A 26,656-nucleotide genomic window follows, 5' to 3' on the forward strand; every position below is an offset into this window, starting at 1 on the left:
CCAGTTTCCTGATGAAATTATAACTTGGAAGTGAAGGTTGGGGGTGCATTGTGGTTTGGAGGAGAGGGACTGATACGGATAAAAGTGTGCATCAGAAATTTCTGCCAAATCCTTTCCACAAGAACCTCCTGATGATTTCCCCACCAGGAGATCACTTGCCAACTAAAACAAGTCTCCCCCCCCCTTTAAAGATTCCACACCTGCTTTAAATGGAATACTGCCACAAGTGGCTACAGGAGGAGTCTGTAGCCCAAACTGGGTGAACTTGCATCAGCAGGTACTGCCATGCTACCTGCATCAGCATACTCTCCTGAACATTTTATGATGCAACTGTAGAAATGGAGGTGGTGCTACAGATGGGGTGAGTGTGGAATGGCTGAAACATTTAATAATGTCCATTTCCCATTTACTGCCCTATTCTTAACCCCCAAGGACCATCATTTATGTAGCATCTGTTACAAGAAGAGAAGTGGATGTCCCTAGGATGTTTATGATGAGAAAGCAAAACTTTATTCAAATTTACTTGTTAAGAGTTCAGCAAAAGGTACATTTAAATCAAATAATTTAAATCACTGTGTTCTGCAGGAATTTCTTCAACTTTCAGCACTGGTTCTAATAAAAAGTTTTCCACAATGAAAGCTAGCATCAAAAACATTTCTTATCATCATGGCAAGTATACCGTCAGGGACCAGATTACATGCTGAAGTGAGGGTTTCTGAACCCATGCAAAGACTGGCAAGTTGACATTCAATTAAATACTAAGAATGCTTTCCTGGCACTAAGCCCCATTGAATAGACTTAAGTAGGGTCAGGCCCGTAGCCAGGATTTTTAAATTTGGGGGGCCTTTTAAAAAGTCGGGGGGCACTGAAATAAAAATAAAATTAAAAATTCACATAGGCTGAGCTAAAAAAATTCACATAAGAAGGAGGGGAGGCCGCATACGTCCGCACTCCAAGCCACGAACTCGTGGCTTAGAGTGCAGGCCCACAGCCCCCGCTTCTCTCCCAAAGCCTTTAAATGGACAAATTCACAGCTGGGAGTACAAGCGCACACAGCTTCCCCCCCCCTTCTTCCCAAAATTCATGGGGCCTTGGCAGGAAGTCAGGGGGCCAGGCCCCGGGAGGCCCCACTGTAGCTACTGGCCTGAGTAGGGTTCTGAGTATACCTTCTTAGGATAAGCTTTGCTTAGGTGATCACGGTTATTTATGGTGGGATCTAGTGCTTTTGAGTCTTGGACATCACCCAGGGATTCTCATTAAACACCCTGCTTGTGTTGCGTCTAGAAGGTAAGGACAGGAAGTTGGTTTTTTAAAAATCTAAACTCATATTTGCTACTGGTTTTCTGCTAAAAAGCTTTTCCAAATCCAGTGGCCAGGAAGTTTCAGTGATATCCAGTCTCGGGGCTCTTTTTGTAGCAGGAACTCCTTTGCATATTAGGCGACACACCCCTAATGTAGCCAATCCTCCAAGAGCTTACAGCAGCCCCTGTCTGATCCTATTCATGTTCACTCAGAAGTAAATCCCACTGGGGAGTATACTTCCAGGTAACTATGCAGAGGACTGCTGCCTTGGAAGGATGAAATTGCCTTATATTGAGTCTATCCAGCACAGCTTTGCCTACCCTGACTGCCTGTGGGTCTCAACAACAGATCCTTCTCAGCCCCATTACCAGAGACCCTCTCATATAGAAATAGGGTTACTATCCCCCAGGTCCTAGTGGGGGTTCCTTCTCTTTTGGGAGCTTCGATCCGCCACCAGCCAACTGGCTGGTGGGGGAAACCCATCCCCAAACAGGGACAACATTATATGACATCCCCAACATGATGACATTACTTCCAGGTGACATCATCGTGTTGGGAGCATCACATGGTGACACTCTAGTTTTGGGGCAAACTCTATGGTTTTGAAGCCAAAAAAATGATAGTTTTGCCCAAAAACCAGAGCATCTTGTGCAACATCGCTGACACAATGACATCACTTCCAGGTGAAGTCATTGTGGTGGGGGAATCAGTGCAACATCCCAGCCACCCCCATAATGTCCCCCAAATCCCCCTGCTGTGACGGTGAGGCAACCTGGGAACCCTACCTAGAAATGCCAGCACATGGCTCTGGGGATCTTCTGTATGCAATGGATGTGCTCTACCACTAAGATACAGCCCCACTCTTTATCTGAGAAAACTGTACCTGATAAGACTCTTGCCACAAAAATGTTATTTAAGATGCCATAGAACTCTGGGAACACTTCCCATTCCTCTTCACTCTTGTAAAATACTTTTGGGCAATAATTAAACATTGTACTGACACTTTTAAAAATCCCTTTCCTCTTAGTAACACAGTTGGTGTAAGGTCTAAGCACTGTCACAGTTTTCCTACAGGTAATGTGCTGGAATCCACAGTCGGCTAGTAGAAAATAATGGTTGACTACCACACAAGTCACTATTCACAGACCCATGTTTAGTTATATATAAATATATGAAGGTTTTCACATCATCCCTCTCCTATTTTAAAAAGCTGCTTATTAGCATTACAAGGGATTTGAGGCACAGGTTATAGTAGTAAATAGGGCAATTCCAAACCCTAATTTGGGGGTTGTGCACATTAAAATCAGATGACATCTAAAAGACAACAAGTAGCTTATTCTCAGTACTATCATATTTCCTCCCAAAAATAGATCCAGGTGGGCAGCCGTATTGGTCTGAAGCAGTACTACAAAATTAGAGTCCAGTGGCATCTTTAAGACCAACAAAGGTTTATTCAAGGTATGAGCTTTCATGTGCAAGGCACACTATTTTAAATACATTGGAATGGTGTGTAAAGTTCAGACATATAGACAGGGAAATTAACATCTAACATAATGATGTTTAAGATATGCAAAGTCCAAAATAACAAACTAAGGTTATACGGTCAACAGCTATAAAGCAATAAATATGTCCAAATAAAAGATAAATGTCCAAAGGTGTCTTTTCTAATTGTGGGAAGCAAACTGAGAATCTCCATTCTGTAGGTGTGAAGATGACTTAACAGAACTTTTTGAGGTGGATGTAGGGTCATGTCAGCAAAACATCCCAGTATTCCTGACATTACATCCAGTATTCTAATATACTATTCTGAAAAAGAAAAACACTAACATACAGTGGATTTATAGTCCTTCTTATTGAGAATACATACATGAGGACTGAATGAGTTAGTATACGTAATCAGATAAGAAACCAATACACCTGTTGAGTCCTGGGGAAGGTTTTTGTTCCAAGTGTTGTACTAACTTGTAATTCATATCATAGCAGCATGGAGGCAACCATTTGACCTGAACATTTTACATTAAAGAGAACATGCTGACACTGTAAATAGACTTAATCTTCCTCCAAAAGATACTCCAATCAAATAATACCAGAGCCACCTGCCACAAGTAACATCTCTCACCTAATCAGGAGAGGCTAGTATTTCTATTAGTTTACGTACAACGTATGTTTACCTTGTACTAAGTTCTCAGGTCTGAATCACATCCTCAAATGGCTTCTAAACCTTCAACCAGGAGTTTGTTCTTCAAACTTTAACCAAACAAGTGTGAACTATGAGATCACACTCTTCTCTCAGTTATAAAATTGGACATGATCCAGCACCTCACGGAATCTTGCCGTTCTCAAGCTCCTGAATGTAGAATTTGTTCCTATGGACTCTTCTCCTCAGTTGGACTCTCCCATGCATAGACAGCTAAGCACACATAAGGCATGGCCTAGATAATGCCCTAAATATCCTAATCTATTAAAATGAATCCATACATTATCTCAACACTAATAATTAATAAAGCACACCTTTACTTCTGCAAGTACTAAATGCTGCAATACAAATCAGAAGAAAACTCAGACACATTTGCAGAAAGTCCACATACCCGCTATTAGAGACAGAAGAATGAACAGTGGTCTTGGCCGTTCCGTCCATGACAGATGGTTACCAGTTATTTAGCATGAACAGCTGCCAGATTTAAGCATCTGTGGTACAGGAAGACTACACTGTACTTCCCCATGTGACAGAGAAAGAAGATGCCTTTTGTTAGGTTACAGTTTTTCTTAGAACTCTTCACAGTAGAGAGTCTTAGTAAGCAATGTATTCTGTTTTAACTACCCCAACAGCTGGGGGGAGAGGGAAGCCACAAGATGTTTCATAAGGAAGTGCAACCATTAATTTTTATTTTTTTATTATTTCATTCAATTTCTTAACTGCCCTTCCCTGTTTACACAGGGCTCAGGGCGGTTTACAGCAACATAAAATCCGATACAATTTTAAAACCAGTTAAAACTACAAAATTCAATATTAAAACATTCAGCATAAATATTTAAACACTTTAAAGAAGATGGCATATCTAGTATTCAGATTTTCATGGGGGGTGGGAGGGGAGAGTGCCGGGCAGATGTAAGGGAACCATTGCTGGCCTCAACCAAAGGCCTGGCAAAACATCTCTGCCTTGCATGCCCTGTGGAACTTTAATAGATCAGGCAGGGATGTCATTTGGCAGAGAGTTCCACCACCAGGCTGGGGCCAAGGCTGAGGAAGCCCTGGCCCTGGTCGAGGCCAGCCGGAGATCTTTGGGGCTGGGAATCTCCAGGAGGTTATCTGCTGATCTCAATGCCCTTCAGGGGACATATCGGGAGAGGCGGTCCCAAAGATATGTACTTCCCTGACCGTTAAGGGCTTTAAAGGTTTTAAGCTTCATATTCACAATTTTTATCCCCTTTGTTATTGTCAACAAGCATTAATTAGTTTGTGTGTTAGATTCATTTTAATTGGTTTAAATAGAAAACATTTCAACGGGAAACACATATGTAACATTAAGATGTAGCATCTGTTTTCTTCTTAAGGGATCCTTCTTGCCAAATTCAGGCAGATTGGAAAAATGGTCTCCATTTCATAGGCAATGTAAACTCTCACATGGCAACAGCAGTACATACAGTGGGCAGTGCCGACCCTGGAGAGAGTCAAGGCAATGTGGGTGGCTCCATCTCATAAGCAGCAGAATGACATAAACAAACCACTAGCTGCTTCACTAACAGCCATGAGCGGGGGATACTCGGACGCCCTGCATCTAGGGTTGCCAAATGGGCCCGGGGAGCGGGGAATCCCCCGCTTCGTAGGCCCAATTTCCGCCGTGGCAGAATTGGGCCCCGGGGGGAACCCTGTCCCCGAAGCTGCATCACCAGAGGTGACGCAGCCACGTTGCTGACGTTGGGGGCGTGGCCGAGCTCGTCAGGGGGGAAACCATATGGTTTTCCCCCGACGAGCTCGGCCACGCCCCCAACATCAGCAACATCGCACGTCACTTCCAGTGACGCAGCTTTGGGGCGCGTGTCCAGCAACAACTCACGGACCGCGGCGAGGCTCCCCCGCCGCGAGGGGGAAGTCCACTTGGCAACCCTACCTGTATCATGCACAATGCCCCTTTGCTGGGCACACTAACTGGCAGGCAGGACATCTGCTCCTGAACCACTTTGGCTTGATCCTGCCAGGAACACACAAAGCTGCCTTATACTGAGCCAGATCTTTGGTCCATCATGGCTACCACGGTCTGACTGGCCGTGGCTTTCCAAAGTCTTAGGTAGAGGTTTTTCACATCACATTGAACCTGGGACTTCTGCATGCAAAGCAGATACTATACCACAGGTATAGTAACCCAACTACTTCCACCAGTAACCCAACTACTTCACCAAGTCACTGGGTCACTGGGGGGGGGGAGGGGGAGCCTGAGAGACTCAGTCACATAGCACACATCACTGTGGGGTCAGCACTATCCACTCGGGTATTTAGACTGCTCTGAGGAGACTAAATGGTGGGTGGATACATCGCTGCTGGTTGCGCCAATTTTTCTGCTGAGATGGCTGATGGTTGGAATTGCTTGTTCCTTCCTCATTCTCCTCCCCTTCAAAATGTACAAGGCAGAGAATTGCTGTTTAACTAGTTCTCCATTTCTGTTAGTTTCTCTTCAACTATATATCCCCAGAAAACACACCGCTTGAAAAAAAAACCCACTCCAGAGGCCAGCCAAATATTTCAGGTCAAAAGGACAGAAGTGTGAATTCCACAACAGTTCACCCTTTTCTTTTCTATTCACATCAATTTTCTGAGATACTCAAAACTATTATTGGAGTTTCCAGCAATATTAAGTGTATTTGAATACCAAGCCACAAGGAGGCAAGGAAATTTTCACATAGCGAACTGTCAGTACTACAGACAAATAAGATAGAGGTGTAAACCCTACAAGTGGAACAGAAGGTACACAGTGACAAAATATCTATGGGATATGATTTCAAATGGCCGATAGGAAACACTGAATGTATTTATCACATGCTATTCAGGAGAAAAAGCAAACAGCATATTATATAAAAATAGTCTGGGGATAATTGACAAATTGATATGAATGAAAAGGAGAAACGTTTCAGACAAATGAAAGGGCTGTTCTATGCATGGTGTAAAAAAATAATGCTAATTTGCCTGGAGCTCTAAAGCCATTCTGCTGTGATGAGACAGCAGTTCAAAAAACAAAAAGCTGCCAAAAATGTCAACGCTTTAGTTTCTCATGCAAAAAAAAAAAAATCAAACTACATTTTAGATCTCAAAGACATCCAAAAGCTTCAGTCTCTGAAGTGCTACAAGAAACATTTGTATCCCTAAACTGAAGGAGAGTTTAATGAAATGCAGGTGAACAAGCTATCCCTTATTAATGAGATATAAAAAGGAAGTTCCACTGTAAAGGATGACACATATAACACCATTTCAAGTAGATTAAAGAGCAACAGAGACATGCTAGTTCTTTGAAGGTCGGTGAGCACGTAACAACTTAATTACCATTAAGCGAACCAGGACTGGGCAGCGGGAATACATGCTCACAACCTGCTTCTCTTGAGCACAAATTCCCCCATCAGGTCCAATAACTATTAACTATTAGAATTAGCTATAACCCTATATCGTGCACAACCCTATATCGAAGACACAATTTGAAACTGGTCATATCCTGAATTAAGTCAAAGCCCTGTTAATACCAACAACAGTTAAAACTGCTGCCAACGCTAACCATGGTTAGACATTTCTGAAGGAAAAATATACTCTGGAAAGGAAGGAGTGGGTAAACTATGGAATCCCGTAGCCTTAACCATGGTTAGCCAACTGGCAATACCACACCAACACTAGTCCTATGGTATTTAAGCATAAAGAACAAGGCAACACAAGTCTCCTTGGGCATGTATACTGGGGCTGCGGTCACACACACTAAATAATGCACTTTCAATCCACTTTCACTGCACTTTCCAACTGGATTTTTACCGTGTGAACTGGCAAAATCCAGCTGGCAAGTGGATTGAAAGTGAATTATTTAGTGTGTGTGACCGCAGCCTTGGAAAGTAACAAACTAAACACAAACAAAAAAAAAATTGCTGTTGATATAACTATAAAACAAAATGGGGAACAAACCCAGCTGTGATAGTATTTGAAAAATCTTTGGATTTGGTGTTGGGAAGGAAGGGGTGGTGAAAGAGTGACTCACCAGATTGGTAAACATCCTGGTGCCTATCAGCAGAGCTGCACACAGACCTTGCCACCACAGGAGACTGTGCCATTAGCTCCGTATTTCCAAAATGTTAATAACGTAAAGTCAAATTGCTAGTTTGCTTGGAGAGGGCTTTGATTCAATTCTGCATAACCAGTGGCTCCTGTTCCCTCCTCTTCTCTGTGATGTGGTATATGCTGGCCACTGGGCAAATTTTTCCTTGTACGCAGACAGGTAGCACTGCATACGGTGAAGGTAAGAATCAAAACTACAGTTGCTGCCCCCTACCACCTGAAGACCATGGAATGTTCACCATGCCATCTTCTCCCAATAACATGGAAGCACATCAGTCAGTAACATGGGAAGAGGGGCTTGCCTTTTAAGGATTATTGCTACTTATCTCAACATTAGTGGTCTGGGATTTTGGGAATACATTTCCTTTTGGTGCCTTTAGTATACAGGTTTAATGCTACAGTTGGCTTATGATGTCTAACCGTATAGTTTTATTCTTACTCTCATTCGCTAGGATTGAAGTTTGATTGATGGATTGTATGTAACTAAACCTGTGCCTTTTGTCTTTGCATTGTAGTATACTATGTCCTCACTAACACTCTTATTTGCTGAGTGAGGGGCCTCAGTCCTCACTGGGTGTCCCATCTTCCTCCAGCCTCAATGACCACCAGACACCAGGGGAAGTCAGGTTGCTTAAGGGTCATGCTAAGGCACGGAGGACTATTTATCCTCTTTGTCACTTGCCTCATGTCTAGTCTCCAAGTCTGTTCCCTGGAGGAGGGTGCCTTCTTTAGCTGCCACCAGTCCTCTGCAGCCTCGCTGTAAGGTTAGACCGTGAGGTAGCTATAATTCCACTGTCCCTGCTGGGAGCAGTCTGTGGTTCTCCCTCTCCTGACCAGGAATGCTTTTGCGAGGATCTGGTCTCCTCAGGTTGTGGACAGTCCAGGCCTCACTGACTGCCCTTCTTCCAGGATTCCTACCTGAACTACCAAAACAATGCTCTCTCTTTTCCTAGCCTCTACTGACTCTTTCTTTTAACTACTTCCTCCCTGTCACTCTCTGGTCCTTAGCTTCATCCTGTGCAGATTAGCATTAGTAGCCAATTCCCCCCCTTCCTGTTCCTTAGTACCACTGGGGCCCTGATTTGATTATCTGTAGCTGAGGTGCTGCTTATTTGAGGGCTGCTCCTTTGCTCTGCTCCCACCACCTCCCTGGCCCTGACTTGGAATGCTGTCAGCTGTGACACAGGCCTATCCACAAAGAAGAGTGTCAAGTAGGACTTGGAGGACCAAGTCCTATAAGGAAAGGCAGAAGGAGCTGGGTATGTTTAGCCTGGAGAGATGACTGGGAGGTGATATGATAACCATCTTCAAGTACTTGAAGGGCTGTCATATAGAGGATGGTGCGGAGTTGTTTTCTGTTGCCCCAGAAGGTTGGACCAGAACCAATGGGGTGAAATTAAATCAGAAGAGTTTTCGGCTAAACATTAGGAAGAACTTCCTGATACAGCGGTTCCTCAGTGGAACAGACTTCCTTGGGAGGTGGGGGGCTTTCCTTTTTTGGAGGTCTTCAAACAGAGGCTAGATGGCCATCTGTCAGCAATGCTGATTCTGTGAGCTTAGACAGATCATGAGAGGGAGGGCAGGAAGGGTTGCCTCAGTGCTTAGTTCTTGTGGCCCTTTCTTACATGCCCAGGGAAATGCTGATCACCACTTCGGGGTCAGAAAGCAATTTTTCTTCAGGCCAGTTTGGCCAGGGATCTTGGCGGTTTTTTGTCATCTTCTGGGCGCGGAACAGCGGTCACTGGGGGTGTGGAGGGGGAGGTATTTGTGCATTTCCTGCATTGTGCAGCGGGTTGAACTAGATGACCCTGGAGGTCCCTTCCAACTCTATGATTCTATTATTCTAAGTTTTGGCAACTCTTTCCATCTGATTCCACCAACATAGTTTTTCATTATTCCAGACTGCTGTAGATCAGATGCTGTAAAATAGAGTATCTAATCCCATGGAACCACACAGAGCCAGTCTAATGAAAGAGGAAAAAAATGGGGGTGTGGGAGAGCACTATATGCTTCCTCGCCTGCATAATCTGAGGTAATTGCTGGTAATTTGCATTACAGCTATACTTTTTTCTAAACCATATTTCCCACATTTCCTGTTTCATGTCATAATTCTGAAAGAGCTACAGGAGTAGTTTCTCTAAACACACCCATTCTCTGAGAGCTCTCTCCTCAACACCTCTGCTATACTGTTCTTACAAACAGCGTGTTGTTTTTCCTGTCTCTTAACCACACATGAGGTTTTCCTCACAAACTGTCAGTTCCTTTACCGCGGCTATGCTTTGTTGCTTAACCAGCTTCCCTTCCCTTACCAGAATGCTTGTGAGTCTATCTTAGCTTAGCCAGAAGTAAAATGCTCAGTGTCATTTTTTAGTTTATTGTACATGCATTATATGTGTGGTGGCACATGCACCATACAAGACATGGCTGTAATTGCATTAAATACTAGAAACTATTTTTTCACACCAAGCATTTCAACAAGATGTTCAACCATCTATCTTTCACCAATACTTCTTATAGGGAAAAAAAATCATTAATGCTATAGCTGTTGCTCATGTCCATATTACTGTGTGTGCTAAGTGCCATCAAGCCACTTCTGACTTACGGCAATCCTATCCCTTAATGATTTCCAAAATGTCCTCCCCCCCAATACTGCAGTCCCATCCAGAATTGGACCCCTGCAGTGCTTCTAAATTTGTCACAAGGAACTCACAGGTTCTGTATAGCTGCAAGTCACCATGATGATAATGTGTAAAATGTAGTTTATAGTTTGGGCCTGGAATTTATAGTTTACTTCATTTTCTTATTTAGATACATGCCATAACCCACTGAACACTCTACTGCAGGCCATATATAGCACACAAGCAAGACACTGTGGTCTGCCAGGTCATGTAGTCAGAGAAGTCCTAAGGCAACATAGCAAGTTTGTGAGTGAGTTTGCATGAATCCAGGACTTCCTGGCTCTCACACTTCTCCACTCAGTTACCCCTACTCCCTAATACGGGCCTCACTTTGCTTCTCTGGAAACTTCTTTCTCTGGAAACTCCCCTGCATGCTTTGGCGTCTCTTAGGGTTGCCCAGTGCAGCTTGGGAAATTTCAGGGCAGTGCCTGGGAAGGGTGCTCAGCAAGGATGTGATGCCATAGAGTCCTCCTATGGTTACCGGACATTGCCTGGCAACCAGCAGGAGATGGAGGGAGGCCAGTATTACTCCAGGGCTGGAGCAGCGATCTTCATTGATGTGCAATGATGTCATATCCAGCATGACTCTATGGTTTCCACAGAGTTCTGGGGTGAGTGATAAAGCATTGCCCCAGTGTGATTCTAGTGCTTCCAGGTCACACCGGAAGGGACGTCATCAGCAAAGATCGCTGCTCCCTCAGTTTTGCTGGCCTGCTTCATCCCACTGACCAGATGAACATCAGCAGGTGTCAGAAACAATTACTAGGAGTTTGCCCACTATTAGCGGGCACCTGGAAAGCCTAGGTCTCCCCTCTGAAGCTGCCATTTCCTCCAAGGAACTGTTCTCTGTTTTCTGGAGGTCAGCTGCAATTCCAGAAGAAATCCAGGCCATACCCAGCTAGGTATTCGATAATCCTCGTATTTTTGTACAGTCACCCCTATTTAAAAAAACGGCAGGCCAAAGCTCTAAACATAAATCTACAACCCTAAAAGATATTTACTAGGTGATACTTAACACCCTTGAAACGTTACCACTTTAAATCTCTTAAAGACCCTCCGTTGGAAGGGCTGTGACAACATAGATATGTTTATCCACTGTTGGGGGACTTTCCCAAGAGTACAACCCTATTGGAACAAAATCCTTGCAATTATAAAGAACATCACTAGTTATGCAATACCAAGTTGACCTGAAACTATCCTACTCAATCTGTGACTAATAATTCTATCCCTAAACTGAGAAAAGAACTTGAACTTATTTCTTTATTACTAGTGGCAGCTAAGACATTACTTGCTCAAAACTGGAAATCAGATAAGATTCCAACTATTAAACAATGGATCCATAAAGTATGGGACTATATAGTAATGGATAAGATATCCGCTCAGTTAGGGATTGTGGATAACCCTTCATACCAGTCCAGTTTTGTAGGAAAATGGTTTCATTTTTTGACTTCATTGCAAATTATGAACCTGAAGAAAGCACCTTGCCTAAGAAATATACTTACTTCTAATTTTATTAGGAATTGTTGGGACATGTAAACTTTGTTATACATTGGGTTTTGTTAATATTATTGCTATAGATAATGGTTATATTGTTTGTATGGTTTGAGAATGTCTTGTTTTGTATAGTTACTGTTGAAAAGGTTGAAAAATAAAAAAAATATTTTTAAAAAGCAGCAGGAAAACTTGCACCAAAAGATTACATAGCCGTGGCATGCACCACACAACCCAGGGGGCTGACAGGGTTGCTAAGCTGAGCTGACTCTAGTTTCAAACAGGATAATTAGATTTAAATAAAGCCTGGACATGCGCCCAGGACCTTTCCTACCAAGCACATTCATAATAATGCAGAATGAATAACTCATATAAAAACAGCATTCCTGGAAATGGATCTATATCAAATGCTATCACTGTCAAAACACATTTGAAATGACATCTTGATACTGTAGGCTGCAGCTCTCCTAAAACTAGAAGCTGACTGAGGATGATTTATACTGTTGGCTACACTTATTTGGATCCAAGTTTCATTGAAATAAATAGTTTGCTAGCATTTCAGAAGTCCCAAGACTATGATACAGCAGAATTGGCATGTATGATCTGAGTCACAAAGGTCAACAAATGTGCTTGCCAGGTAGCCAACAGTCACAATTAATCCTTTCTGGGAACCTGTCACCTCTGGATGCCCAGCACATACTCAAAGACCACTAATCCCAAGTTCCTTGCATATTGAGAACTTGGGGTTTCTCATCTCATGCCACATGGGACAAATTGATTCTTTGCCTCCCCCCACAAAAAAAAAAGAAAGATCTGCAGCAGGCTCAAAGAGGGAAGTTCAATGTTATTTCGCACTAGATTGTGGAAACGGTTCATAGCAGAAATAAACTTTATAGCTGCTTCCAAGTATCCCCAAAGCCTGGCATGAAGTAAACAACTGACTCAGACCTTTTGCCGCACCTCAGTGTTGCTGCCGTTTCCCAGCGAGTTGAATCCCCAACTGATGCTCTGACTCTACAAAAGGGCATTATTTTGGGGAACTTTTTCTTGAATTCGGATCTGACCCTCCCCATGTGTTCCACATTTCCTTTGAAAGGGGGTTGTGTGGCTGTGTCGTTATGTACTTCGTCGGCAACAGAACCTCCTTTTTTTATGCATATGCAGTAGTAACACCATAGCACTATAAAAAAAGGTTGGATGTATCGTGGGGAACAGCATAGTTGCTGCCATTTCAAAGGTCCTCCGCTCCTCCTTAGTTGCCAGCTAAGAAAATGGCCAGTAAAGATTCCCACAAAATCCTAATGAAAATAGTATTCCATTCCTGATCATTGAACTGGATAACCAATTAATAACAGTGTTATTCAATAATTATGAAGCACACTAAATGGAAACACTGGCCATGTTGAGTTTCCATGATTATCAAATCAACTATATAATTCCATTGGTTTTAGATGTTTAAAAGACTGAATTGTCATTAAAAAACACAGCAGGAGCTACAGGGGAAGAAAAGCAGGGGGGGGGATGAAGAAGCAACACAAGTGCGAGGCAACAAAACCTACCCACCAAAAGGAGGAGGAGGAGGAGGAAGAGGAAGAGGAAAAGAACGTCATGGATGGGTAATTCCACGGAGAAGGCTACATGAAACCTTGCTGTCTGTTTTGTCCCAACGTTATAACGTTGCTATATTATAATGAAAAAAAATTGCACTGTAACATAATCAACATTATGCTTAAAAAATAGTGGATTGCTCAGAGGACAACCTGAGGAGGGGGGAAGTCAACACAAGACACTGATGACACAAAAAGGCTGCAGGAAACAAAATTCAAAATCGGGTCTTCCTCAATGAAAAACTGCACATTCAGGTCCAAAGGGGGGGGGGGGAATAGCAGAAAAAGTGGATACAGAAAACATGGGGTAATGGGGCACTAAATTTGGATCTACTCCTGGGGAGGCAAAAAGTTGCGTGAAAAGTGTTACAAACTTTGATTATTTAAGAATGCCAATGCGGAGGTTTGCACTTGTGCAGAAATGGTCCCAGTCTCTTCCCCTCAAACCCTTTGCATGCGCCAGAGAATTTGAGAGACAGGCAGTCAATAGTGAACAAATATAATGGCTGGTTGTAAAGGCCTGGAAACATTCATGGACCCCAACTAAATCAACTGTTAACACTAGTGATGCACTCACCTTGTGACTGCATACATACACACCCTTGAGCTACACCAATTATAGTGGCCACTTGCATGTTTTTCAGATCTCATTTAAAGTGCTGATTTTAACATTAAAATCACTTTAAACATTGAGACTAGACTACTGTAATGAATTGTGCATTGGTCTCCCCTCGAAATCAACTCAAGAATTCCAACTGGTCCAGAATGCTGTGGCTCAGCTATTAACGGGAGCTAAATAGATGATGCATATTACTCTCATTCTGCACATGCTCCATTGGGCTGCCCATCTGTTACAGGCTCACATGGAAAGCCCTTCATGGCCTTGACCCCTCTTATTTGCTGGACCACCTCTCCCCCTATACTCTGCCATGACAACGTTGCTCAAGTCAGCAGGGGCTACTACAGATTCCAACCTGCAAATGGGCAAAACCAGTAATTGCCCATACACGTGCTTTCTCCATTATGGCTCCCACCTTCTGGAATGGCCTGCCTAAGGAGGTCAGGAAAGCTCCCGCTCTCCTGGCCTTCTGCAAACTACTCAAGAGGTCTTTTCTGCACAGGTAACAGGGACCAGTTCCCCACGAAAAGCTGTGCTGCCCAGCTCTTCCGTTTGCCCTGGTTGCATTGGTAAATTTCACACTATTCACTGCAGGGCTGCATTTTGACCCGCATCTCTCCCTGATTTCCCCCACGTCTTCTCGATCTCAAAAAACAAGGATTAGAACTTTTTTTTAAGCAAGCATCTTGCCTGTATAGATTTTTTGTTGTTGTTCAGTCGCACAGTCGAGTCCGACTCTCCACGACCCCATGGACCAGATTATTGTGGTCTGTAATTTAGCAACATTTCCCAAGTGCAATAACTACAGTGATACGTAGCCATAAATATGCCCTGTACAAAGGTCCAGATTAGTAAATGGAACGTCTACCCCACCCTTTCTCTTTCCTGGACGTATATGCTCCAGTTTATAATACCTTAGAATTTATATTGCCTGCCTGGAATCCTCAGAATAGGGGTGGTATACGCATTTAAAAGCCAAACAAACACAACACCAGTTGTGCAAAGTATGCATGAAAAGCAGCCTCTTGGTTGAAGCATAATTTGCAGCAAAAGCATGGGATATAAAAGAACCACCAGGATTTTTGTCAAGAGACATGAAGTAGCCAGAAGAGAGCAAACTCTGCTGAAAGATAGCACACAGGAGTTCCCAGTGAAGAGTGTCTTCTTTTATCATGTGCATTCCCTTTGCAGTTTGCCAAAATAAAATCCAATAGAAATTAAATTGCACAGATTACAGAAAGGGCAGCTGTTGCTGCTATTAGCTAGATAAGTATTATAAGCACTTGACAAAGCGTAGAACAGCATGCTGCTCAACCAAAAGCTTAGTTCCGTGAAACTGACCACACTAAATCAGCCCCAATGTTAGCTATTCAAATATTCCCAGAGCACTAGTACATTCAAGATGCCACTTTGAATACATATCACTGTGAATGCATAAATTAATCTGCTTTGTATGTATTATGTTATATCTACAGCACAAATGAAAAGGCATAGGGCATAATAATACACTCCCCAATCAAACCTTATAGAAATGAATGGACTTTTGCAAGATCTTACAGATGTGCTTTTTGTGCAAGAGAAGGTTAATTTTAACAGGCACACAAAAGCTGAAATTCACAGGGGACCATGCCACAATGAATAATGATCACATTTTACACTGAACGAAAAGCTTTTGTGGTTTTAGTAAGGAAAATATCTGCACAAGCGAACGTATCTTATTAATATTACTAGGTATACCTTTAATTTCAAAACAGTTCTCAAATTGGACATCACTCTGTCAGCTGGAGAGCTGCAAGATACAGCTATTTTGGTCATCCAATCTAGCGACCAACCATTACAGATGAGACACAAAGCACTTGCCTAACAACTAAGTCAATCTGCAGTGCATCCTACACGCTGCTTTTAAAAGCCTCTCTGCCTGCTTTCAGAAATAAAACATAGCCCAGTTGTAGGCATGCTTTCCTTGCAAGGCAAGTTCCTCTTCATTCAATAGGACTTAGTGTCAGGTGTACATAATTCACAAAACACAATAGGAGTAATGCTGTTTCCTGTGAAAAACATGAAAAGCACAAAGAGGAGACATTCCTCTCCACATACTCATTTAAGTATACATCCGCTTTCAGTTGTAGAACCTAAAAACAGCAGTCAGAAAAACTCATATGCAATTAAGTCGCCTTGTACCAAGTCAGAAGAACCCCTGTACTGTCAGCTCCAGCTGATTGCAGCTCCCTGGGATCTCAAAGCAGACCAGCCGTGTTACCTTGTCAAAGGACTTTCTGCAAACAAAGGCCTATTATGCACGGGTGTTTTGCCACACTTGCACTGTGCGTGTCCGTCAGGTTTTCTTTTCTGTTCTGCATTGATTTGCCTCCCTTCAGCCCTCAGTTCACTTTCCAGTCGCTGTTTCCCTGGGTTTTCTGAGAATGTTTTTGTGCTGGTTTTTCCCTTGCTTCGCCTCCAAGCCAAAGGTAATTCAAAAGCATACAGATTCCCTTGGATTCCCCTACCACCACCCTTTTCCTGCCTTTCGAAGGCCATTCCACCACCCACACTGAAGTCACTCCTTCCACTCTGCATCTTCTGCCATCCTCCCCCCTTCATCAGTGTACAAGCTCCGTTTTTCCCCACTTTAAAATTTTTGATTTTTTTTGACAAACGGCATGAAACTATCACTAGTCTCAAATCGCTGAATTTTTAAAAACATTAAAACAAGGGGGGAAAGTTTAAAAGGGCTGCCTGAGGTTTAGTTCCCTGCTGGTATTGACTTGAAGGGGGGATCAGAGAGGAGGCAAATGGCAGCATCCCCCGAGCAAAAAAAAAAAAAAAGATTTCAGTGCTGTGTGTGAACAAAACAAAGGGGAGGGGAACATCAGCATGGAATGAAAATGACATGGGATGTAACGAGAGAGAGACACACTGGGATGGGAAGCCTAAAGCTTTGAAAACATTTTTCCCTTTAATGCTTTAGTGAACAAAGTTTGGGGAGGAAACATTTTGGCAGTCTCTGAAAGCCTAACATTAAAACGGTGGCTGAACCACATGGATCTTCTGAGAACCACCGAACTGAAGAATTGCTTCGGATAGATCCATTTGCAAGGCAGGGTAGGAAATCAGCGTTACTATGCAGCTGCACTAGGGCATTGGTGGAAATACCCCCCCTTTCAATTTAGTGGCACAAGACTATAAAAGCTCTCCAGAGCTTCTGCCAGAGGACTCCTCCCCCGTACAAATTGCAGCCCTGTGCAAAGTGTGGTGAAGCTGTAGCTGACTTTGCAGAGGTGTGTGCGTGCACACACACATTGCCAACAATCATAGCTTGCAATGCCAGTGTCAGTGGGTCCTACTGTGCATTCTGTACACTCAACGTGTTTCCCCATATTATGAGAACTTGTAATTCTTTCCCATTTTTCACAGTGACCAATACCATGGCAGAGAATCCCCTAATGCTCGGCAGTATGGAAAACGGGACTTGGTAGCTGCTTGGCAGTTTCAGAAAAAGTCTGGTCATTTTCAATAGTGAGTTTTCCCCCTTTGCCTGCATTCCTTTCTGTTCCCTTTCATTCAATAAATGCTAAAAAGCATGTGCAAAACCTGAACCATGAGGATTTAAATAGAAGGTGCTTGCTGGACACTACTGCGCAGCTGTGATAAGGCAATTGTGTGATTTTTTAAAAAAAACTTTGGACACCACCTCCCCACATGTCATAAGTGACATTCCACCCCAATTTAGAAAAGTGCATTTTTATTGCAGCTGCAGAATAAATACACCAGAGGAAAAATAATGGTAAGGCAGGCACAGAATCCAAAGTCATGATTAAAGGCTTACTGCTCTAAAAATCTGCAGGAAGATGTACGTGCATAATGGGCCAAAGCCTAAGGTCTGCCTCTGAGCTTAAGCCCCTTCCTCAGCTTGCCAGAAGTGGGAATCAACGTCAAACTTCCACAAAAGGCCAAGACCCAGATGCAGGACCTTAAACGATTCAGCTCTTCTTCCAGGACCACTATTTCCCCCAGGAACTACACAGCACTTCCTGGTTTTTCTATGATCTGTCCTCTCCCATCATCATGTTATTCCATTGGAAACTCCTCATCACAGGCTAAGACAACATCTTATGAAGACCCCACCCTTTGTGACATAACTTAAAGGGAATGAGCAGAATGCAGACATGATTACTAGGAAACAAAACCAAAGAGGTCTGTATAAGTAAATGCTCAAATTTAGCCTGCACTTCACAATCCCAATCTAATTTCACCCAAGTCTCTGCTCTAGCTGTACACAGTCTACCACTTACAGTGGTCTAGCATGGCTCAAAACAAACAAAAAACTTCCTTTATTTGCTTAGGACTGCAAGTACCCCCCCCCCCCATGACAAAACATGGCTGGTGGACCACATTTGGGTTTGGTAGGTACAACTTTCATAGGTTTGCTCTAGTGTACTTCCATCATCCTAAATTGGTCCACTACATCCTCTATCTCCTCTTGGGAAAGGCAGGGTCTTCTCTAATCTAGAGAGGGTTAAACTCCAATGCAAAAGAACAGAAGACCCCTCTCCCACCTCCCCTAAAGAGTTCTGAACATGCCAGAATGTTCAGAAAAGGTGGAAAGGTTGGTCTAAATCAAACAGTTTGGTAATAAGGGAACCCAAAATCCCACTTCACCCCCACTTCTAAATAAATATACAGTTCAAAATTATTATTTTATGTAGTAGGTTTTTATGACAAAGTTACCCCAAATATTTAAAACTTTAGTAAATATTTGTGGTAACTTTGTCATAAAAATCTACTACATAAAATTATACCCCAAAATCTTACATTTGCTTTTGGATATACTGCAAGATTCCAACATGCTGAATATTGGGAGAAAATGGGAGGGATTGCTAATTAGGGGTTGCTAAAGGGGTTTAATTAGGGGTTGCTAAAAGGCTTTCAAATTCCTTCTACAATCATTTTCTAGAAAAGTGTTCCCATTTCTGTCCTTTGTAGATTCAACTGAATAAATCTGTAGAACATCAGCAAATTTAAAATGCCGTCAGAAACTGTTCTAATTAGAACTTGGGTTCTAATTCTCTGTCACTCACATGTAACCAATTTAACATATACTGCATTTATACCTACAGATCTTCGTACTTTTAAAATATGCAAGCCTTATTGAAAAGAGTTACATGCTGCCTCTCCAAAGACCTGCTTGAGGTAATTCACAAAGTTAAAATATAATAAAATCATAAAATACCACCCCCACAAGATTTACCAGTATTAAAACAGGCCATAAAAACAACATAACCTTCCCCTTTTTTACTCTCCAAACACCCTATCTTAGTTTTGTATTATTTTAGTCACTACATTTTATTGTTCTCTTGCTGGATAATGCTAATTTTGACCTATGGTATTGCCTTGGGGGTTTCTTTTTAAATTAAAAAAACTCTAGGCAAGGGAAGAGAATTTGCCCATACTGATTTTCATTGCACATTTGAACAAATAATGGGTGTGTTTTTTCCACCCCATGACACATTGCCAGTAGTTTAGGATGAATCACACAGCATTCTGCCTTTGTAGTGGACAGTTTTTAAGAACATAAGAACAGCCCTGCTGGATCAGACCAGTGGTTCATCTAATCTATTATCCTGTTTCACACAGTGAACGACCAGTTGCCTGAAGGTCAGACATGGTATAGAGGCCAAGACCCTTCCCTGATATTGTCTCCTAGCACTGGTGTTCAGAGGTTAGCTGCCAGGTTTTCTTCCAGGGCTCTCATTAAGTAGCAAGTTTCCAGTCAATGCTTATGTCCTTACATTTACTTTCCAGTTTGAAGATGTCCCATTGGCACTATGAAATGTAATAAACAGAATACTGAATGTAATGCAAGGAATACTCGAATGTTTTTAAAAGAAAAAAAATGCTGTTAAATTACCTCCTAACCTGAGAGGAAACGAATGGAGATTCTCAGTTTACTTCTCACAATTAGAAAAGTTACCTTTACACAGTTATCTCCTATTTTGACATATTTATTGTTTTACTGTTTCCCCCCTTAATTAAATCAAAACAACTGTTGACCTTATAATCTTAGCCTGTTATTTAGTTTTGTCCTTGCATATCTTAAAACATCATCATGTTACAAGTTAATTTGCTATTCAACCTCTGACTATAAGTTTGAGCTCTTACCTTCCATTCCAATGTATTTGAAACTCTTACCTTCCATTCCAATGTATTTGAAAAAGTGTGCATGCACACAAAAAACTCCTACCTTGAATAAATCTTTGTTATTTATTTATTTATTATTAGATTTATACCCCGCCCTCCCCCAGCGTGCTCAGGGCGGCTACCACTGGACTCTAAATTTGAGATAATTCCTCTGTAATTATTCTGTACAATGACAAATATAATTAATTGGAACAACAACACGGGAGCTATTTAGCTACTGCAGTGTATTTTGGACTGATCTGTATGTACTTTAGCACCAGTTCACATTAGCCTTACCAAAAATAGGACTGAGGGAAGAATTTACTGGAACAACACTGCTGTCACCATGGACACTGCACAAAGGAAACAGTTCTGGTGCACCAAAGCAAATCAACCGAAAGCTGTTGTTAGTACTGATCAATTCATCAGCTTAAAGTTAACAATGTACCACCATCATTTCCTATGTACAAAGATCTATCTGGGCTCAATGTCAATATCACCAGCATCTTCTGTTTTAAAAAGCAAACTTTCTATTTTGGGGGACCATATTTAAAATGCAACATGCTTTTCAACAGAACGCTTTAGGTATCTTGGCAGACCATGTGCGGGCCATGTTAGAAGATAACCGCAAATCTCTTTCATGCTTCCTTATAAGTTATGAGTCAGAGATTAATAGTCTTTTGTAACCTTCAGGCAATGGAAAGAAGGAAAAAGGCTGAAGACACAATGGTCTGCATTCTCACAACAATTAGCACAATCCGTTGCAAAGTCTCAGAATGCCAGTAGTAACTTTTGGATTTATTTTGTGATCATGCAGAGAGCCAATAACTGCAGAAATGTGGGGCCAGATCTCAGTGTGAAAATAACAGAGGGAGGGGGAGAGAGAGAGGAGGAGGAGGAGGAGAAGTTCAGTGATTTCCCCCTCCCAACACAGACCCCACTTTGGCCCTTGTCATTCCTAGGGGGCCACAGACTCTCAGGGAGAACAGAAGGCTACATCAGATAAGATTCATTCCAATCTATGAGAAGGAGGAGGAGGAGGAGGAGGAGGAGGAGGAGAAGAAGGAGAAGGAGAAGGAGAAGGAGAAGGAGAAGGAGAAGGAGAAGGAGAAGGAGAAGGAGAAGGAGAAGAAGAAGAAGAAGAAGAAGAAGAAGAAGAAGAAGAAGAAGAAGAAGAAGAAGAAGAAGAAGAAGAAGAAGAAGAAGAAGAAGAAGAAGAAGAAGAAGAAGAAGAAGAAGAAGAAGAAGAAGAAGAATCACCTTTGTTAATACTATGAACAGAAGACACGGGATTTGCTGGGCACTATACATTGCATTGGTCCTGCTGGGCTTCTACCCTCCCCCATACTTGGCCTGTGATTCTGTGTTTGACATCAGTTCTTTTGAGCTGGCATTGCTACAATGGCACTGGGTTCTGCTGGGCACCCTGTGATTGCAGTGGTACTACTGGGGACTCCATACATTGCACTGGTTCTGCTGGGCTTGCAAAAATGCCTCCCACACCTTCAGTTTCTACTGCAGAGATTCTCTGGTTTGAGTTTAGTCCTTTGGAAACAATGGAGGATGGGGGCACCTTCTTTGGGGGTTAGTGTGTTTCTTGACATCCAGTCTGGTGAAGCTTGCGATCACTATTTTGTGGTGCTTTGGCTAGTGTTAGCTAGTAAAAGTTAGTACAAAGGAAGACTCCTAGCTCTCAAAAATGCCTTGTAGTTGCTTGGGTTGTTCAGCTCTTGGGCTTCAAAATGGAGAACAGAAGCCCTTCCAAAGTGCCTGCCCAGAACACAAGTGGTGTGATGGAATTTTTAATTTTTTTGCCGTCAAGTTACAGCTGACTTATGGCAACCCTGTAGGGGTTTTCAAGGCAAGAGACATTTGGAGGCGGTTTGCCATTGCCTGCCTCAGCCCTGCTTAGCTTCTGAGATCTGATGAGATCAGGCTATTCCTGGGGCTTCTCAGGTCAGGGATAGGCTCAGAGTAATGTGGCTGGCCCCAAGGTCACCCAGCAAGATTACATGGCATGATTATATATGCGAAGTTAAGTAAAAGAAAAATTTCCCTGTCTGCATTTCTTTTCTGGCCATTATTATTATTTGTTTCATTTCATGATTACTACTGAAAATAATTTTGTGGTATAGAGGAGGTGCCCTGACCTGGATAGCCCCAGCCTAGCCTGATCTCATCAGATCTCAGAAGTTAAGGAGGAGGAGGAGATGAGATTGGATTTATACCCCGCCCTTCACTGCCCAAAGGTGTCTCAGAGCGTCTTACAAACTCCTTTCCCTTCCCCTCCCCACAACAGACACCCTGCGAGGTAGGTGGGGCTAAGCAGGGCCGATGTGGAGGGCAGGCAATGGCAAACTGCCTCCAACCATCTCTTGCCTTGAAAACCCTATGGGGGCACCATGTCAGTTGTAACTTGATGGCAAAAAAAGGAGGGGGTATTAAAAAATTATCCACCCCAGTCACCAAATAAGCTAGGTACACCACTGGAGAGAGGTGAAAAGCAAAATCATTTCCTTCAGAGACTGACAACCCATACTGGAAACAAGTAAAACAGAAAGTAGAAACCAGTTGCATTACTCAAGACAACAGGAAACCTGGCGACCTTTTGCCTTTGACCTTTTTTAGACAAGCACCCACAGAAAGCCAAAGGCTATTGCTGCGCAAGAAGGGAATTGCCCTCTGCTCATTCCTTTCTACACTCAGAAGACTTAATGAAGACTGAACACTTCCATTGTACTGTCTTCTGAGCATGTTGTTGTTCCAGCCTACACAAGCGTATCTGGGGGGGGGAACTCTACAGATTAACCTGCAGCCTTCTGTCTCAGCACCTGTTTGAGTCACAGTTGCTTGCTCCTTTTCAGAAAACAGGCTGCGGTCACACGGAGCATTAGCTACGCTACTGAGATGGATGATAGGCGGAGTTTCCGGGCACGATCACACCACAACATCTGGGAAGCGTAGAGCTCCCATGGCGAACCCAAGGCTTCCTGCCGAAGATGCGGAGTTAAAAACTAGTACCTCCGAGGTACTAATTTCGGGAAACCGTGGGGCAAGGGCTGGCGTCTGATCGCGTTTCCGGTGGTAGTCCGTGGCATCCAGCGCCCACCCATGTCCCATTGCAAACAGGGTTTTTTTTCCCCAAGTCTCCACAGGATGCACACAAGCACCCAACGGCGCATGCGCACGAAGAGGAAAGCGAAAGTTCCGTTGCTCCGCAGAATCGCGCATGCCATTGGTGAGATCGCGCCACGCGGCTTCTTTGCCTCACTGCAGGATCATCGTGTGATCACCACCTCGCCCCTACCCACGGGACCTCGACGGGACGTGTGATTGGGCGGCCGCGCGTTATTTTGCTCTGGGCCAACCTGCCACGCTTCCCCCCCGCATTTTATGGCCCATGTGACCGGGACCTTAGCTTACCTTTCCCATGCTGCCATGCTGTGTACCAAGACAAACTGAGGAAAGAGGTGATGAAAATTAATGCGGTGGCCACAGTTCCATTTCGGAGCCTCATCTCATTTCAGCATCACACTGGTTTATATTTGGCCAGCTATCAGGATTCAAGTTTCACCTGTTGGCTTGAAGCAAATATATTCCAACACTAATGCTGCTCAGGCAGGAGAAGAGAGGAAAGGTGCAATCTCATTTCCAAGTCACTGAAAAGACAGCTCTGCAGCTATATCACCGAAGACCGATACTCGCTCTTAGAAGCTTTTGTGGAAGTGACTCTTCATGATTTTTAATTCCCTGCACAAAGAAGAGAATACATCTCCGATTAAAAATGCATAGTATAGATCAATATCAGGTCAAAGTACAACACAAAAAGAGCGAAGAGACTGACAGAAAGAGCTAAGCACTCACTGCATGTGAAGCTGGCCTCCCATGAGGCAAATAATAAGCAATTCAGCTCGGTAAGATGCCGCGGGGGGGGGGGCAGTGGAGGCAGGAGCCTCCCTGCATTTTGGTCCTGATCTGCATCAGGCCCCTCTGGAACTTCTAAATGGAGTTGTCACCAGGAACTCGCAGCTGCAATGTGGCTGCATGTCCCTGTGGCAAACTCATGTAAAAGGTATTGTGAAGTTTGGCCCTGAGTGAACCACTCAGGTTCATATCTTCCTTCTGCCATGAAGTTTTGTTACTTTTTTATTCTGCAGAAGAAACTGATTACATTCAACATTAAATAGGCATGACAGATACAGATAAATTCCTCAGCGCTATAGAATTTTATCACATTGTTCATTCCATGCCAGTTAAAACCATATGCCACATAATGAATCAGTACCACCCATGTCCTCCCCCTTCTAGAGGGCAGTCAGCCACACAAGGGTATAATAATTTGACCCTGTCCACAAAATAAATTTCTTGATGGTATATTCTTTAGTTGGCTTGCGTCAACTTAATGATTTTAAATTGTTTTATTGTTGTTTTATCGCACTACGTGCCCATTGTTGTAAGCCGCCCTGAGCCCGCAATGCGGGGAGGGCGGGGTATAAATAAAATAAAATTAATTAATTAATTAATTAATTGCAGTTATTATCATATATAGTGAAATCACTCTAAATTTAATTGGGATGGCGGCAACTAAGTAAGAAAAATTCAGGTGCAAATTCAATAATATGTTCAATTCCCTTTGCTAACACTATGGTCACCATCGTCCAATATTCAACTGCTCTAATGCATTTCCACCAGATGTGGAGAAAGTCCACACCAGATTCACTATAGTACCAGCATTGATTGCTAACACTATTATACATTCTGGCCAAGCGTGCAGGCAAAAGATGCCACTGATGTATCATGTTAATGGCATTCTCCCTTAAGCTTAGGCTAACAGAGAAGGACAGACCAGTAGACAAACATGTACCTCACAGCTAAGTGGCTGGTTCCATTTTTTTGCATACCCTTAAGCAGAGTCCCAGGTAAGTAGGTACATTGTGTTACACATGACAGAGAAGATGTTTTAGAAAAAATAATTGTCTCAAAGGGGGTCAACTGTTAAGCTCTCCTTTCTGCAATCTTACTACAAGTGGACTCCTGACTTGCATGTACTGAAGGAATACCTCTGCTGATCCCTGCAACCAAAGAACTCTATTCAATTATCTTCTTGTTCCAGCTCTCTTCCATCCAGAGCAATCACTGTTACACTACCCTGCCCTGGAGGCTAGTTCTCTTAGCACAGAAGCAAGCCTAAAAACCCAGGAGGATAATTTACTACTAGTCTCAAGCATACAATTAATAAAACAATTATCTTGTTTATAGTGAGTTTCCTTCTTGGTTTTATTCAATGTAAACCAGCGCCTTATTGGAATCGCCACAAAATCTTGTTAGAGAGTGTTTAAGTCTGATTCTGTATCATTATACCATAAAGTTAGCCAATTCAATCACACTGCATGGTACTAAATTAAGATATTTGGTGCCACTAAGCTTCCTTGACTGCAGTTCTTTTGCACAGCCTGCTAAGCCATTCTTAGTCTCTTATTTTGCCAAATAAAACTGTAACATATTCTCTGCTATTCTAGTATTTTCTTCTCTGGTATGATTACAGGTATATTTTGCATGATAAATATTAGCTTCGGCAAAAGCATCATTTTGAATGCAGTAATCCTATCCAAGAGGGATAACTGCAAAGATTTCCACATAGCTAAAGTATCCCTAATTTTCCTCCATAGTAGATCATAGTTAAAGTTCTTTACACTGTGTTATATAAATGCCAAGATATTTAACCTGGGCCAACTTATATTTCCCTCTTGCCATAAAGTCTTACGAGCTTTACCTAGACATCCCAATACATTAGTCTGTTTAATCTATTGATAGCCTCTATTAATCGCAAGCGACAAAATCCAAAATTGGGAGAAAATCTGTCTGCTTCTTGCCTCTCTCCCACTACAGTTTTCCTGATACTGCTGTGTCTGTGGCCAGGCAACCAGAAGAACTGGCACTACTCAGCAGATACTACAACAAGAACAGCCCTTATGAATGACAATTAACAAAGCAGCTTTAAACCCTAGTTTGGTATGCTAATACCAAATGGTATGCTAATGAGCTACTGGGCTATTAGCATATGCCATGACACCTGACATCACCGGAAGTTATGTCAGAAGGGGGGGAGGCATTTTCAAAAGCCTCCCCTTCCCTTCCCCAGCTGGCCTGTGTGGGGGGGGGAGTGAAGAGAGATGGGGTTTAAAGTTTAAACCCCTTCTCACTAGTGTTGGGCAACAGAAGGAGGAAAGAGGGAAGGAAAGAGAGAGAGTAGAGAGAAGGAAATAAGGAAGGAAAGAGGGAAAGAAAGAGAAGGAAAGAAGGAAGAAAAGAAGGAAGGAAAGTGGATAAAAAGAGAGAAGGAAAGAGGGAAAGAAAGAGAAGGAAAGACGGAGGGAAAGAAAGAGAGAGAAGGGAAGAAGGAGGGAAAAAGGGAAGAGAAAGAGAGAAAGAAAGAAAAGGAGGGAAAGAAAAGGAAAGGAGGGAAAGATGGCAA

The 26,656-nt window shown here is 42.8% G+C and overlaps 1 protein-coding gene across 1 annotated transcript in view; it reads right to left on the bottom strand.

Annotated features, from left to right (window-relative positions):
* The window catches only part of MGAT4A (mannosyl (alpha-1,3-)-glycoprotein beta-1,4-N-acetylglucosaminyltransferase, isozyme A), an 81,541-nt gene extending 57,773 nt beyond the window's left edge, over window positions 1-23,768 (bottom strand). The window contains exon 1 of the mRNA XM_015411195.1: window positions 23,605-23,768. Coding sequence (XP_015266681.1) covers window positions 23,605-23,698 — 94 coding nt within the window. The 5' untranslated portion in view covers window positions 23,699-23,768. The remainder of the gene's footprint in view (window positions 1-23,604) is intronic.
* Window positions 23,769-26,656: the final 2,888 nt, after the last annotated feature.

This window comes from Gekko japonicus, unplaced genomic scaffold (assembly GCF_001447785.1).
Source record: "Gekko japonicus isolate JY-2015 unplaced genomic scaffold, Gekko_japonicus_V1.1 scaffold1123, whole genome shotgun sequence".
NCBI classification, from domain to species: Eukaryota; Metazoa; Chordata; class Lepidosauria; order Squamata; family Gekkonidae; genus Gekko; species Gekko japonicus.